Here is a 16,509-nt window from a genome sequence, read left to right on the forward strand (position 1 = left end):
CAACCCGTTCCCCGAACTCTGTAGAGAAAAAGGGCGCCTTGCCCGCACTTAAAATGGCGCCGGCTGCCGCCCCGCCCCCCGCGCCTGAGGGGGCGGGGTTAGCGGGAGAGGGCATCGCCCCCCTCATAGCGGGGGGCGGGGCGTCGCGCAGGGCCGCGCCTCTGCGTGACAGCACGCGTCACGAGAGACGCAGCGCGCCGCGGGAGTGCCCCGCCCCTTTCCCTCCTCCCTCACAACACCCCCGGGCCCCGCCCCTCCCCGAGCTCCTCCGCGCGCGCGCCGCGGCCCGGCCGGAGAGACGGCGGACCCGCACCGGCTGCGGCAGCGCGATGGCGGCGCGGCGGGAGGCGGCGGCGGCCGCCGGTGGCTGCCGCCTCGGCTCCCCCTTCCCTGGCGCCGGTAGCTGGGCGGCTGGTTGGCGGGGCGCGGCGCTGCGCTTGGCCCTGGCGGTGCTCCTCCACACGGCCCGGGCCGAGAAGGAAGGTGAGATCCAGATTTCCCTTCCTTTCTTGGCCTCCTTCTCCGGCGGCGGTTGCGGGGCCGTTGCGGCGGTTGCGGCTGGGGGGTGGTGGTGGGGTATGTGTGAGGCTCCCGGCTTCGCCGCGCCTTCCCCCTCCCTCGGCGGGGTCACAGGGTCCCGCTGGCTGCCGTGCAGCGAGTCGCTGTCGCTGTGTCCCCCCCCGACGTCCCCCTCGCGCCGCCGCGGCTGCCGGGGTGCGCCGGTGTGTTTGTGATGGAGGAGGTGGTGGTGGGGAGACGCTGGCGTCGGGGTGAACTCGGTGGGGTTCCTCCTCCCTGACAGCGGCGGGGATGGAGCTGGAGCTGCCCTTTAAAAAAGGAGAGGGAGGGGGCAGAAAAGTGGAATTAAAAAAAAAAAAAAAAAAAAAAAAGAAGGCTTTCTGGCGTGGAGCTGGTTTCCCTGCGGCAGGCTTCCAAGCAGGAGAGCGAGCCAAGCCAAACAGACGGGCAAACCTGCCTGAGAAAGGGCAAAAATGCGCGCTGGGATGTGACAGCAAGAAGACCCCCTCCCCCCCCCCGCCCTTTCTCCTCCCTGAACTTCTGACAGGTGCCGGACGCCTTCGCCAGGTCGGCGGCATTTTCTCCAAACTTTAGTGAAAGTCGGACAGGGACTTTTTTAAGTTCTAGCGTCTTTGATTTTTGGCACATTGTCTTTTCATTGTGGTTTAGCAAGGGAAAAAAAAAGCCCCGAGCGAAACACCTAAGCATATTCTGTAGCATTGCTGAGAACGGCTTTTAAGCATTTCCAAGGTGCAGACTCATGGTCTCCTTAAAAGTGCGGCTGTGTGGCAGCGTTAAAAAGCAGCAGATAAATGTAATGTGTTGCAGAAGTAAGTGAAACAGATTTACTTCGGCTGATGTGAGAATTTACTTTTCAAGCAAGTTGCTGTGCTGGAGGAGGGTATATTGGACAGAAGTTGAAATGTTTCATGCCAGATGAGGTCTGGGAGGATGAAACAGAATAAGAACAAAAAATGAATAACAAGGATGTGGAATAGGAGTTCAGTGAGGAGGCTGTAGTCATGTTTCTAGGCAGGCTTGAGGGAAGATATGCTTCCTAATAATGCATGTATCAGAATAAATGTAGATAAGCTTTTTGTTTCCTAATGAAATGCTCAATTTGAGTAATTTTCCAGTAAGTTGTTTTTACGAATATGATGGTGTTGATATTAAGATGATAATAAAATACCATTAATTTTGAGTCACAGACACTCTTGTTCACTTGACTTTGTCTTCAGAGGAATTTAACATTTAGAAGACAGTGTGAAGAAGATACAGTATCCTTAGAGTGATGAGAATTTGTAAGGCTGTCAGTTCAGTCTGTAGTGTCTTGAGGTACTAGAAAAGTTCAAATGCTTCAGAAATACCTATTTTTTCAACTCTGATTTTGATTGCACTCCTTTACAGGTAATAGCTTATATGAGTTTATAAGCTTTATCAGTGATGTCATATACTGGTACGATGAATTGATTTAATGCCCTAAAGGTTGTGATAGCTGGGGCCGTGGTCTGGCTTTATTCATTTGTGGAGGAGATACTGGGGTTTTTTTGCTGTGGACTTCCTTGGCATTCCTGGATAAACAAAGACAGGTTTAGATTCACAGAGTTTGAGCGGATATGATTGAAGCCCTTCAAGAAAATGGAACAGTTCGTACATTTCCTTGTACTGATACAATCCATTGGTTAAAACTTATCTGTGTTACATTTGTGTTGTTTTCAAAAAGTGAATTTGATTCTCATACAGGACACAGATTTTTTTTGTCTTTTCTGATTTCTGACACTCATTTCTCTTCCCAAGATTTCTGCTGCTTGAGTGTAGGATCTTAAACTACAATCTAAGTGCCAGTCTGAAGGGGCAGTAACTGAGCATAGACGAGGAAGGACCAGTTTGGACAGTGGGCCTTTAGACCAGATTGTGTCCAGTTAAACTTAGTAAGACACAGTTTGAAAGAGGATAATCTGGATGTAAGGAAATAGCTAGGAATATTCTTTTGATCCCCCAAATGTGGACATACATGTTTCCCTACAGCCGCAGGAAGGAAGCTGTGAGAGGAATTAGAACTGAGGTTGTGCATTTTTGCTCTGGTACTATTTCTACACTGCTGACTCGAAGGTGACTATAATAAGACATAATGCAGTGTATATTCCAGACAAGTTGCTACAGAAAAAAAAAGTTATAGAAGCAGGTGCTCAAATGAACCATCGGCGTGAGAGAAGAATAGATCAGAATATCACAAAATAAACTGAAAAATGAAGGTGGAGGACACTTTTCCTCTTATCTTGCGTGTACAGGAGGAGAAAGGGGAAAGATGGAGCTGATGCACAAAAGAGTAATGCTGGCTTCGTGCTTCTATGGAGAAGGAGCAGCAAGCAGTTCTTTATGGAGCTGTGAATGAGTAGGAAGAAGATTGATACTGGAGTGTTCCGGATTGATGTGACTGCTTTTAGTCCCCAATCTTAGTTAAAGAGTTGAGTGTAAAAATGTAACACAAACAACTTTGCCATTTGTCTAACAGCAAAAAGCAAAACTGAGATAGTTTTTGTATACAAGCTGTAAATCAAACTCATGAGGAACAGTGATACTACTGTATACTCTCTCTGTGCTAGAGACATAGAACTTGTGGGAAATATCTGGTATGTGAACAAATATGAGAGCAGAGAAAACTGCATGTGGACCAGCCGAAAAAACTTATCTATTTCAGACTAAACATTGATGTGTGACCTTCTTTTTTTTTTTTTGTCTAGCTGCGTCCTCAGTGCCCATGTACTGCTGAGGAATGAGTAAGACTGAGAAGGTTGTAAAAAGTTTTTGTTTGTTTTTTTCACTTAGGAAACCTGTGAACCCATGGCAAAAGGATGATATGGCAGGAAAAAAATTCTGCATTCAAAGAGCCTCCTGCCATTTAGGAGGGGCAAAAATAACTTAAGGATTTCTTTTGCAAATATATATGATTTTCAGGCTTTTTGTGCACTCATCCTTTCCTAGTGTAATTATCACATTCTGTATTGCCACATGGATTGAGGACAACTTCCAGTTTATATTTGAGCATGTGTGGTTTTTGGCTTGGGTTTTGTTTGTTTGTTTTGGGTTTTGTTTTTACTTTTTGGTGGGTTTTTTTGGGGCGGGGGGACAAACAACAGCTTTCTGGATTTCAGGTTGAGGGAAGCCGTAGTAATGCCATAAATCCCATGGTCAGTAAAATGTTTTGAAGACAAATGTCTAACATCAGCATGCTTTTTTACCTGAGAACTGTTTTGTGCTTGTTCCTTTATTTATATTCATTTATATTAAAATATGTCTTCATTTTATACAATGGCGATTTTTAAATTTATATATTTTTAAATCACTTCTTATTTGGCGAGCTGGCTGAAAGCCTCTTAGACTTATTTTGGTAGTTCTCTTACCGACCCAACTGCTCACAAGATTGGTGCAATTAGAGTAAGGTTGGTATTTAGGTTAGGTTCAATCCCTAACTGTAACTTTTGAAGTTACATCCTAGCATTGGATCTGGGGGAAAAAAATTTCTATTTAAACATCTAAGATCTGATACCAGATAGGTCAGTGAAAATGTGGAATGTTGGTTTTTTTTTTTTCTTTTTTTTTTCTCTAGAGCTTGACATATTCTCTGCTAACATCCTAGAAACTAAGATAGTTACTGAGTGTAAATGGTAGCTAAAATAATCATGGAAGAGTTGAAGGGAGGTGTTGTCATTAGAACAGTGCACTGGGATGCTGGAGTTCTGGTTTGATTTTTGTCATTCTGCCTAATCTCAGCCAAGTAGCTTTTCCTTTTTGCTTTTTACCAATATCTAAAATGGCAATCCAGGATACTTCATATGACTATAGAAAGTAGGCTAGTGCTGGAAGGTGATGTGGGAGAAAGCTTATATGTTCAAAATAACATACAAAAAACTCTTTGCATATACTGCTTCTTTGTCATATCCTGCTGTCAGAACTAATATAAAGTGTGCTGTCATTTCTTTTAATGCTAATGTTTTGACCCTGACTTAAATCAAAATGTGATCCAGGAAGAATGACCTCCATCAAACTGAAAACACTCTGGCAGCTGAAGTAGCACATCAAAATGGTGAACACCGTGAGGAAAACACAGTGAATGAAAATTGACCATGCTGTCTCATTGTGTTTTTGAAACTTAGCTATGGGAGAGCTGATTAGGTTTGCACTATGTCTTTGCTCTTGTGAATGATAAATACTAACCGTGTGCTTGGCTTGAAAGGTCTCATACTTGTCTGCAGAATCTTTGGGCTAAACTAAATATAAGGAAAAATTGTGAAGCAATGGACAGGCAATTGAGACCCCATGTTCTCCATGACCTTCTGTGTAATCTTGAAATGGTTGCTATTCCCTCTCTGCATCTCTTTCTCCCTCACCAGTGTCCAGTTATATTGCAGGTGTGAGGCAGACTGAGGTACCCTCACCTGTAGAGGTCGATTGAAGGATAGTGTGCTGCAGTTCATGACCTTGGATTGTAAACTCTTGAAGGAACTTGCTATGTATTTGTATAGTGCCTAGTATGATGAAGCCCCTCCAAAGTTAGCAGATGTCTACAAGCATTATTTTATTTAAAGCCTTCAGTTGTGATTTCTGTGATTGATTGCCAGTATTGCAATATGGGTTACTTTGAGTCATTTGGACATATTTGTGCATGTTAAAATTTCATCTGTTTGCAGAAAAGCTTGGACATTTTCTGTGTGTCACTTTGTTTTAAAACCTACCCAGTTTTGCTCTGCTTGAAGGATACATGCTATGATTCCATGGTGTGATTTATTAAGTTTATAAAGAATCTTTCAAACTGTAAACTTGGTAAATCACCCGGGAGTTTGACAGTGAATGGTGGATGTTGTGGTTCATGCATAACCAGCAGTGAAAGTTGTGTGACTGAAGCACAGGCTAGAACCAGTTTGGTTTGTTCCTGTGTTTGTGGGTTCAGCAAGAATAAAAGTCAGTAAAGATCTGTTTTATTTCTCTTGCTAGTAACTGCTATCCAGTGCGGTGCCTCTGACTTTGTCAGTCACAGCATGAACTTACCTGGGTGTAACAGGAGCTGCAAGAACGTGTCTTTTTCTTCTCTAAAAGACCGCATTTGAAGTAAATCTGCACTCTTCATGGTAGTAAGTGGGGGTACTCAGAACTGGACTGGGTAATACCTTGAGCAGCTTGCTCTAACTGGACCCTCTCTGACCAGGTGGCTGGGCTGGAGGCCTCTGGTGTCACTTCCAGCCTGCATTTTCCTGTAATGCCAAAGGGTGAGCACACCAGCTGCTTATTATGGAAGCAACTGATTTGATCCATTCACCTGTGGATGTTGTTTTAAAAATCCTTTTTGTTTTTTTTTCTAAAAATTTGTGTTAGTATTTAATAATTTTTAATCATTAATACCAAGATAGAGGTGTGTGAATTGGCCCAGGCAGGGTGCAGGAACAACCACAAAACTGCGGCTGAAATGCAAAGAGTACATGTATTTTCACTGCCTTGCCAACCAGGGGATCTCCAAAGCAGCACCTGGGCAGAGGCACACAAGCGGGCACACAGGCCCTGCGGAGCTTGATCCTTGCTAGAGGATCACCAAATCTGCTGGTTTTGCTTGTATATCAGGGATTCACGCAGGTGTAGTTTGCCACTCGGATCTTTTCCACAGCAGGCCAGGAATCTCAAGTGTGTTCGATAAGGTGCCTCTAAGTCTATCACAGGCCTCTGTTATCTAAACACAGATGTTCTACTTGTCCAACACATGACTCTAAACAACAATTAGTATGATATATATATGTTTTTTGACACCCCAGCAAGTCAATTGAGTGTGTTTACAATCCTCCTTGCCAATCTTCTGTTATTTTCCCACAAGGGGATGCAGAATTTTTTCTTGCATAGGGGCTATATCAGTGTATTGCTGCAATGGCCTTTATTTTGTGATTCACTTGTTTGGCATTGATAATCTGGTTTGTTAATTTGTAAATAGGAACCTAGTTCAACTTAGTTTGTTCACTAGTCACCCACCTTTATATGGAGTAATTGTTAACAAACAGTCCAGATGTGGAGGCAGTAATTCTTCCCACCAACTTCCCTTTTTCCATTTCGTAAAGCTTGTAAACTGAAAATGTAGATACTTGATTTAGGAAACCAAAGAAACCAATGACCATGAGAGTTAAAGGGGAAGTATTTATCTTTCTAGTCATGAATACAGGCAAAGAATAATTCTGTGTCAGATACGGGTTTGTTAGAGGCAGCTGGTAAAATTTTAACATGTGATGCAGGAATGCTGGGTATTTCTGTTTTCTGAACTGTCTGTGTGGAATAATTAGTGATTTACTGATTGTAGCATGGAGATGATGCAGCATCTGCATTTAACACTATTTAATTCTGCTTTTTACATTTTCTGATAAGCAGGCTTGGATAACTTGTGCTCTGGAATATTAAAGGGCCTAAACCAGGACTGTGCACGCTTGTGCTCTCTCTCTTTTTAAAAACCTTGGATGTAATGGGGAAATAGCAAAGAGCTGAAGGATTGCAACGTCATTCCATTCTGAAAAGGAGAAAAGAATTGAGGAGTTTTACACTAGTTTGAGATTTTCCTGCTACACTTACCAAATCTGTCTCCTCACTGAGACTGCTTGTAGAGGCATTTTTAATACCTCTTCTCCTACTGCCTGGCAGGCATAGCAGTAGAGAACCATCCAAGAACAATTGGAGTTTTACTGTAGTTACTGAACTGATTTTAAAGATACCTGAATGAAATTTAATGGAAGGAGATGTACAGGAAATGAAACTGTGTACCTAACAGCTCCTTCTGTCCATGTACTGTATGAAGTTACAAAATGTAATTTAATAGGACTGTTTAGCTGACTCTAATACAACATGCTTTGGCTTTTGAAGTTATTTGATCAATGTATCCATTAACTATTCTTCATAAAGCGATCTATCTTAGTAATAATGTCTTAAGGCTTATCAGAGGGTTTTTTCAGTTGAACATCTAGATCTATGTTGGACCGTACAGATTTGGTGTAATAGAATGCGCACAGACTTTTAAAAGTTACTTAAAAAGATCCCAAACAACCCTTGATTATATTTTATTTTTTTAAGTCAAGAACACCAGCTAATAGTGGTGTTAAATAGATAAAATCACCATTTGAGGGAGCCATGATAGACTAGGAGACAAAGTTGTAGACTAGCATGGTGCTGATGTAAATAATTTGAACGTTTGTTACCACTAAACTTCATATATACCCATTTTTCATGAACTGGACTTTTTAGATCCATAGATCTGAAGGAGAACGGGGGTCCTTGTAGAAGAGGGTGGTAGTGAAGAAAAAAATGGCTGAGAAAGGTCCTCAAAGAGGAGGATTTTAAAGAGGGAATTTTAGTTTTTGAAAATTGAAAGCTTTCTTGTGTCCTTACAGGCATACTCTGTTGGGAACACCTCAAGGTAGTTCCCTCAGTGTGAAATTGGATGGCTTCAGCATAGTTTGATGTGACTGGCTTATGAAATTTCTTTATTTTTGTAATAGATAAGCCGCAGACTGAAAATGTCTGGCTCAGATTGAAGATGGTAGAAGATACTGAAGTTGAGACGATAGAAGATACTGATATTGAGACAGAGTAAAGAAATTGTCTATTTTTCATGACATCTGGTTCCACTAGGGGATTTTTGGGTCCCCAATTTGAGATGTTGATATAGTATGTAAGGCGAATTTAAAAACTGGTTACCTGAGGCTTGTAAATAAATATGAAATCATCTAGCAATACAGAAAAATTCTTACTGAATCAGTAATTTACACCAAAATACTGCACTGCTGAGTTGTGCAGCATCAAACAGGCCTCCAGTCTGTGTGCAACATCCTGTGCAGACCACGTCCGTAGAAAGGGTTACCCCATGTTGCCCCTCAAGCTATTGTTGGCTTTCCTTGCAAGAAAACAACTCTATTCATAATTTCTACTGTCAAGCAGAAAGGACGCCCACATGAGAAATTCTAGTTGCGCTGTTAGATAAAGTCAAGGCCACCCAGGTGACATAATTGCCGGTACCAAGTGGGAGCTGCCTGCAGGCTCCTCCATTACAGTGAGCTGGCTGGGCTCCTCCTGCAGCCAGGGGGTATGTGCAGCACAGCACGGGCTTGAATGCAAGCCCATACATGCAGCACAGCACAGGCGTGGGCCTACTCAGGTTAGCTCTTGCATGGATCATTGACTCCTCCATGGGTTATGGTCTTCTGGTCAGGATCACTACAATGTTCTGGCTTGACATAATGAGACTGTATTTCACCACGAGGACAGTCAGATGTTGAAACAGATTCCCTAGAAAAGTTGTGGAATCTCTGACCCTGTAGGTTTTCAAGGTCTGGCTAAACAAAAGCCTAAGCAACATCATCCAAATTCAGCATTCACCATACTTCAGCAGAAGGTTGAGCTAGATGACATCTTAAAGTCCGTTCCACCTTGAATTGCTCTGTATCTGTGTTTTGGATCTCCCTTCATGATCCTAAAACCTTGGTTGGAAGTTGCGATTAACTTTGTCACAACTGATGGGAATATCTCTAAGACAGGAGAAATCTGGGTTTCCGTGTAACTCCATGGTGAAATCAGTTCTATGGTAGTAGTAATTTAGATATAATTTGATAGAAGTGGAGTTGTAATTGGATCCGGGAAGTTTCACATGTCACTGCATCACTGAAGAAATGCAATCACAGAATAAAAAAAAAAGACCCTGTCGGCTATTCCTTGTTTCTGTAATCTTGCATCACATAGACTTTATTTGTCCCCTAGTTTTCATTCTTTCTCTTGAAAAATTTGTTTCAACAGGAATATTTGTATCTCATCTTTCATGCAGAGGATAACATAGCCATTAGTTTCCATCTTCGCTAGCTTCTGGTAATAAGACAATAAATTAGATTGCGGTTGACATGTTAATATACAAGATGTATTAAAGTAATACTTAACAATCCATGCAACTCATATATCTGAGGGAATGCTGAGAGATCTGGATATTGAGTGTTGCCAAGTTTGGCTGTTCCTTTCTTACAGCAGGGGACATGGAGTACTTGGTCCTTACTGGAAACCGTTTCCTTCTCTTATGTTTGCTTTGGTGTTCTGGACCACCAAACTGAAGTTTGGTGTAACTTCAGTCTGTGGAGCAAGCAATGGGCAGTCTAGAGGTACCAGAAATGACCATTATCTAGTGAGACCCTAACCCCAGCCATCCTGCTACTTAATTCAGTGATAGAAAGCACTGAGACTACTCTTGCCCTCCAAGTAGTTGCTTCTAAATATAAGACGATAAGGAAGGGGTGTGTGGGTGTGTCATGGTTTAACCCCAGATGGCATCTAGGACAATGCAGCTGCTTGCTCATTCCCCCTCCAGTGTGATGGGAAAGAGAATCAGAAGAGTAAAAGTGAGAAAACTCATGGGTTGAGATAAAAACAGGTTAAGTAAAGCAAAAGCCTTGCGTGCAAGCACAACAAAACAAGGAATTCATTTGCTGCTTCCCATTGGCAGGCAAGTGTTCAGCCATCTCCAGGAAAGTAGGGCTCCATCACATGTAACAGTTACTTGGGAAGACAAATGGCATCATTCCAAATGTCCCCCCCCTTCCTTCTTCTTCCCCAAGCTTTATATACTGAGCATGACATCATATGGCATGGAATATCCCTTTGATCAGTTGGGGTCAGCTGTCCTGGCTGTGTCTCCTCCCAACTTCATGTGAACCCCCAGCCTGCTCGCTGGTGGGGCGGTGTGAGGAGGAGAAAAGGCTATGACTGCTTAGCAACAACCAAAACCACCAGTGTGCTATCAACACCATTTCTCATCCCAAATCCAAACTGTAACACTATATCAGCTGCTAGTAAGAAAGTCAACTCTATCCCAGCTGAAACTATGATAGTGGGGAACTTTTATATTACAATATAGCAGCTTTTGTATTATCATATACCTCATCATTTGCCTTTCATGTAGATTAACTAGGTCACGATCTGCCCAAATAGCTTCGGCTAAACTGTATCTTCCAAAATAATGAAAAGATGAATAAATTCCTTGGTTTTGGGGAAACCTGATTATATCTGATGCTGAAGGAGAGATAGTTTTCATTGACAGAGACTGAATCTTCACAGGTGAAGTTACTCTGCTGATTAGTACTACTGAGTATCATTATCTGATGGAGAAAAGACTGAAAGAAGCTTACAGTTCATCAGGGAAAATTTGGCCATCTTCCTTTGATTAAATTGAATTTCTCTAGGGGAAAAAGACATTAGAGTGAGGCTCTTGGAAATTGAAGAAAAAACTATTTATTTAGCATTATTTAATTGTGCTTTTAAGAGTACCTGTATTGGAAAAAAAAAATTCTGATGCTGAAGGGCCATTTAATCTAGCAAAGGTGTGCATATTTGGGTTGAGACTTGGTGCTAGGCATGTCAAAGTAGGAACGAGGGGTATTTTTAAGTGAAGATAATTGACTGTTATCTTAGTTAAGGGGCGACGTAGTGTTGTGGGGTGGTTGTAATCTTTAAAGTACAATTAGATGTCTCTCCAAAACATATTCTGTAACTAAGCCTAAGGATTTGGAATTATTGGGTGAAATTGTGATCTGTGTTGCACAGGGTGTCAACCTAGGTCATCATAACAGTTTCTGAAAGAGTCTGAGCACAAGAGGTTGTTTATTTACTTCTTAGCCACTTCCAAGGTATTTTGGGTAGCTGAACTGAATTTCTGCAGTTTAACATACTTAAGCACTTCATTTCCATATGCCTACTTGCACCTTTAATTTCTTTTTTTTTTATTTATTTTTTCCCCCAAACTTGAATTCTCCTTTTTGTTTCATTCTTCTTGCCCTGAATTTTATCTTCTTTCAAAACTTGCAGTAGTTGTTCTTCTCCGCCCATTTCTTTTCTGGCTTTATCAGACATTGCCTACAGCCTTTTCCTGCTGGTCTGTGTTCCCACATGGCAAGTCAACAGGCTGCTTCTCTAAACAATCAACAAGTAGCATTACTGCCACATCATTAACACCAGGGCTTTAACATTAGGCTCTTCCTACCTTTTCTTGACCTTCGATCGCTGTATTTAGAGCATTATCTTGCTGCTCTTTTACTTTCCTCCAGGCTTAATAGCTTTTTCCAGTGGACACTTGAGTAACAGCTGCCACGTGGACATAGAGAGGGTGGAGGTGTTGTGCTCCTCCCTCCCAATGGTTCTTCTCTCCAACTTAACCAAGTTGCAAGTGTTATGCAGCAAAATCTAAATTAATGTGTTGTCGAAGTTCCCTTGTTCTGTAAATTCATGCAGTTTCACCCTCATAAGTGACTAAAAAAAAAAAAAGCAGGGGGAGGAGGGGGAATCAGGGAAGGGAGGAGAGCAGAACACTGTCACTCAGTAGGCCACTGTTTCTGTCTTATAACATTGGTCAAGATCCTGCATGCTCTGTAGCAGGCAGCAAGGTAGGAGTAAGGACTGGGAAACTGAGCAAAGTCCACAGAGCATAAGGTGCAGCTCTTACCTGATTGCATTCACATTGCCAGCAAGGCGTTTAGATGTTGGGAGGTATCTGTCTGGCGCAGTTGTCTTCCTGTTCTGTGGGGTTTTTTGGAAACTCTGAAAATCCCATGCTCCTTTCTCTTTTCTGTGGCGTAGAGAACAATTCTTGCTCTTTGTGTAGGTTTATTGTCATTAATCAGCTCAGATGTACCTTTTAAGTGGGTCTTTGCACTGTGTTGGCACAATTTGGTTTTTTGAGTAAGTGGGTTTCATGGGTCTGTTCAGTGGCTAATTTCATAAGTGCAAGTTTGGAAGGCTGGCATTTATGGTAATAGTTACAGTTGTTGTCAACTAATGCATTGTTCTCCTGAGGCTGCAGGATCTATGAACTGACTGTCACTTCTTGTAAACTACATATTAAACTATGTTTCTATATGCAGAAAAGGTTAGAATTCCAATAAGTCCATGTTATCTGTGCACACATCAATTTGCAGTGCCACATGAGTAGTAAAACGTATTGCCACAATTAGAGGTGCCTGGTCTAAAGTTTGAACTAAAGTGCGATGCAGATTTAAGAATTGCGTGGAGGGGCTGCTGCTTTCCCGCTGTCTCATTGCAGGAACGGTTATCTTGTTTTTGATGCTAGTTCCAATTAATTTTATGTCTGTACAAGCTCAATAACAACAAATTTTAGAGATATAACCTAATGTAGCATATTGAAATTTTAAATCGGCATCGTGAGAAAGAATAAAAAGACCATAATTTGTATGGCACAAAGCCAGAAGAAAGGATGCTATTTGCAGATGTTTGGTTTCTCTTTAACTTCCTTAACTTCCTTTTAAATTTTTCCCTCTCTTTAAATGATTTATGAGAAGTTTCCATGAGTGTCAGGAGTATTGTTCTCTTTGACTTAAAAATAATGTGGGCTAAAGTCTTTCTCCAGATCAGAGAATTATTTCTCTTTTTTTTTTTTTTTTTTAAATTTGAAAATAAGTGTTTTCATTCATACCCCCCTGTGAAATCTTCATGAAAAACCAGAATTGGATATTATTTCCTGAGAAGCATTTTGGAGCCAGCAATTAAATGTCTTTGGGTGAACAAACGAAATTGTTGAAATGTTTATTATTGAACTTATTTGAGTAAGTGTTGTGTAAAGTCATAAAAATAATTTTTTTTTATAATCTGTAGTAAAAACTGAGGTTTTTAATGAAAATTCTATCTCTTTGTTATTTAGCTAAATATAATGCTTTTTTGTTTCACATGATGATTAAAGTGCATTATCTAGGAATGTTTCTATTTCAACTCTAATATGTAAACAAAAAAGAAAAATTTGGCAAGCTGGGTTTTTGAGGGATGGTAATTAGGGGTTTTAATAAAGAAAAAAAGAATCAATATGTTTCTATGTAAAAAGACTTCAAAGTGAGTTATTTTTTCATGTGAACTTTACTACTTAGTGTGTATTTACCATCTTGGCTGCAATGGCTCTTCCTGAGGTCTGTTGGAAAAATGATTAATTTCTCTTCGTTATGGACTACTGGAAAAGACACAAGCGAATTGACTATGTAAGTGCAAGAGGATTTAGCTGGAAAGGAAGCCTGCTGGTTGGTGGTTCTCTCTTGGAGCCTCTTGAGATTTGCTGGCTCGTAAGATAATGATCTTTTACATTTCCAGTGAAGTCACCGGTTGGGATGCAGGCAGAAATTCAGGCTGATAGCTACACCAACTCTCCTGTCTTGGAAACAGGCCTTTCTTTAAACAGCTTTTATTGTGTTGAACACTGAACTGGGATGTGTTTCTTGCGGCTCACCAGACTTTCATATTCTTGAAGCTGATAAAAATGGTTGCTTGCAATACAGCATAATACCGTTTTTCTTTATCTGTGTGGTATTTAATTTTTAGAATGTAATTTCCCTTTTGTAATAATGTTATTTTACCATTCTGTGTCCACCTGCCTGTATTTTACATGCTGCTTAGTTTTCCACTGTTCAGGATGATTGAAATTGTGTGATTGCGCATAAGCAGTTAATTCATAGTCAAAGCTTTAAAACCAACTCGTCCAGTTTTAGTTGTGCTGTTTAACCGGTAGGGATACAAATGCTGTAATTACAATTACATAGACAGAAGTGAATGGCATTTAGCATATTGTAATTGGCTCATGTGGTTATAGTTAACTTTGAAGTGAGCTTAGTCATTAAGACAAAGGGTTAGAAACTGGACTTTTAAAAAACTTGGTGTAAATTAGGAGAGATTTAAATAATCAATCTGGCCCTATTTTAGTAAATTGGGACACTGTTTCCAGAATTTGGAGAAAATTTGTAGACTACATGATACCAGATTGTATAAATACAGCTTATAAGAAAATGTAAAAAGTTGGTTTAGACAAGAGTAAAGGGAGAGGGCAGTTCTTACAAGCATGCGAGAGGATATATAATGATGATTAACATAAAAATAAATGAAAGCACTGTGTTATGGAGTAGCTGTTCCAGAACTAAGTAATATTTCAGAATAGTGTTTTTATAAGCATATATGCCAGAATATACATTCCTATTGAAATGAAGAAATGGAGAGTGGCTAAACAAAAGAAAAATTTACAAAGCCACCTTAAAAATCAGATCTCAGTCAGAGTAGGCCTCATAACCTGTGAACCACGGAGAATTTTTTTATCGTTGCGCACCAAGAGACTTGGCATATTCACTGGTCTCGCATTACATCCAAATTTATTCTGTTATGTGTGGTTCGGGCACATCTAAAGACTGGTGCTGGCTAAACTGATTTTGATAGTAAGTTTGGTTTGCTTTGGAGGAGCATAGGGTTTTAAAATTTTCTTCTTGTTACTTGATGCTTTATAGGTCTGTACTTCTCTTATTTTAAGCTGAAATTTAAAAGGCTCAGACCAGAGACAATAAAGTAGGAATGTGTTTCAGCAAAATTTGGCTGCTAGTTATATAAACTTGTGAGAAGATCCTGCTTAATCTTGGAGGAATTTAGGTGAATTCAGTATCTATGTAGGCCACTGTTGTTTCCATTTTTATTACTTTAGGCGTTTACCATGAAACACTGTGAAGTTGTTGGAAAGGGCAGGGGAAAGCATTTAGAAATCTACTGGTAATAATGACTAGATAGTGTTTTTACTGTTCCAGAAAGCTGTGGTTTGGGGGGCAGGGGTTATGGCCGTGGTGGTGGTTTTTGTTTTGCCATTTAAAGAGTTCGGAAAAGCTTAGAAAATACTCTCTATAGAAAAAAGTGTTTGGAGCAAGTGGAAAGACCTACATTCATTCTTTTTCTGATATCTTTTATGGGCTTTTCATAGAAAAGCTGACTTCGCAAAAAAGTTGTATTTTAAGGGCTGTAAATTGAAAACAAACAGAAAATGAAACTTACAGTATTATAAGTGTTTGCTGTTGCTTGTATCACTTCTGTTAACAGTGACCTACTGCCTGAAAAGAGGAAACCAGGATATGCAAACTAGAAGTTGGAAGAATTTGATGCTGAAATCACTTAATATCCTAGTAGTGAGAGTGACTGAAATTGTCCTGGATTCTCATGAATGTGATAAATTTGCTTCTTGTGGGTGCTTGAAAGGATAAAGATTTTTCTGCTCAGAGGGATCTGTGTACACCTCAGGAGAAAGTATTCTGTTCGGCGTAGGTGAGGAGGAAAGGAGACTGTTTCTTCTTGCCTTGAAATCTGTGGATATGAAACTTCATCCTTTTCCTTCTTTGGGCTGTGAACATGCTAATGACATTTAATGTTTGACTAATAACTATTATAATCAGCCTTTGGGGCTTCAGTTGTCTGTAGGGTCAGGAAGAAATTATTTTTTTGGTGTGTAATTTGGCTTCTTGGCTGATGATTTGTGCTGTGGCAGATCACGCTGAGACAGCTGAAACGCTTCCTACCCTAAATGTTATGTTGTGCCCCTCTCATAGCAGTTGCCAGTCATGTGTAGGCAGAGGTGACTGAGATGGCATAATCAGCACTTACTTTGCTGCAGTTTACTATTCCAGAGTATTAAAGTATTGGCTACAGTATTAGACTGACAATGGAGCATGATGGTATCGGCCTGAACTTTGGGAAGAAGTTTTTTCCAGGAGAAATTGTTAGGGACTTTGCAGAAACAGTCATCTTCCTCTGTAGCATGGGGAATGGTTCACCTAATAAAGCATGCCCAAGTGATCTCATACTTAATTGCTTGCAGAGTCTTTTGGCATTGGTAATAACCTGTTCTCTATTGGTGACATACATATTTTGTGTAGAAGGACAGAAAAGGCTATTTTTGGACTTACACTGCAGAAGTTGGTGAACTTACTTAGCTCAGGTGGTGCAAGTGTGAACAGTGAGCAACTGCTTCTAATTCTGGAATGGGCAACTACCCAGAAGGAAGCATTCTGCTCTTCGGGCAGAGTCTGCGTTTCTCTTTGAAGAAGTCTTTGTCCTCTCTGTGGTCCATATTGGACAGTTTGAGAGCTGCTCTTACAGAGGATTTGGGCGCTTCTTTATGACTCGTCAGTG

At 40.8% G+C, this 16,509-nt stretch overlaps 1 protein-coding gene across 3 annotated transcripts in view; it reads left to right on the top strand.

Moving 5' to 3' along the window:
* Positions 1-256: 256 nt before the first annotated feature.
* The window catches only part of TMEM131 (transmembrane protein 131), a 106,593-nt gene continuing 90,340 nt past the window's right edge, over positions 257-16,509 (top strand). For 2 of the 3 annotated variants that reach the window (XM_074608448.1, XM_074608458.1), the window contains exon 1: positions 257-483. In XM_074608448.1, coding sequence (XP_074464549.1) covers positions 330-483 — 154 coding nt within the window. In that variant the 5' untranslated portion in view covers positions 257-329. The remainder of the gene's footprint in view (positions 484-16,509) is intronic. The other variant, XM_074608438.1, reaches the window with a different exon arrangement.

This window comes from Larus michahellis, chromosome 1 (assembly GCF_964199755.1).
Source record: "Larus michahellis chromosome 1, bLarMic1.1, whole genome shotgun sequence".
Classification (NCBI taxonomy): Eukaryota; Metazoa; Chordata; class Aves; order Charadriiformes; family Laridae; genus Larus; species Larus michahellis.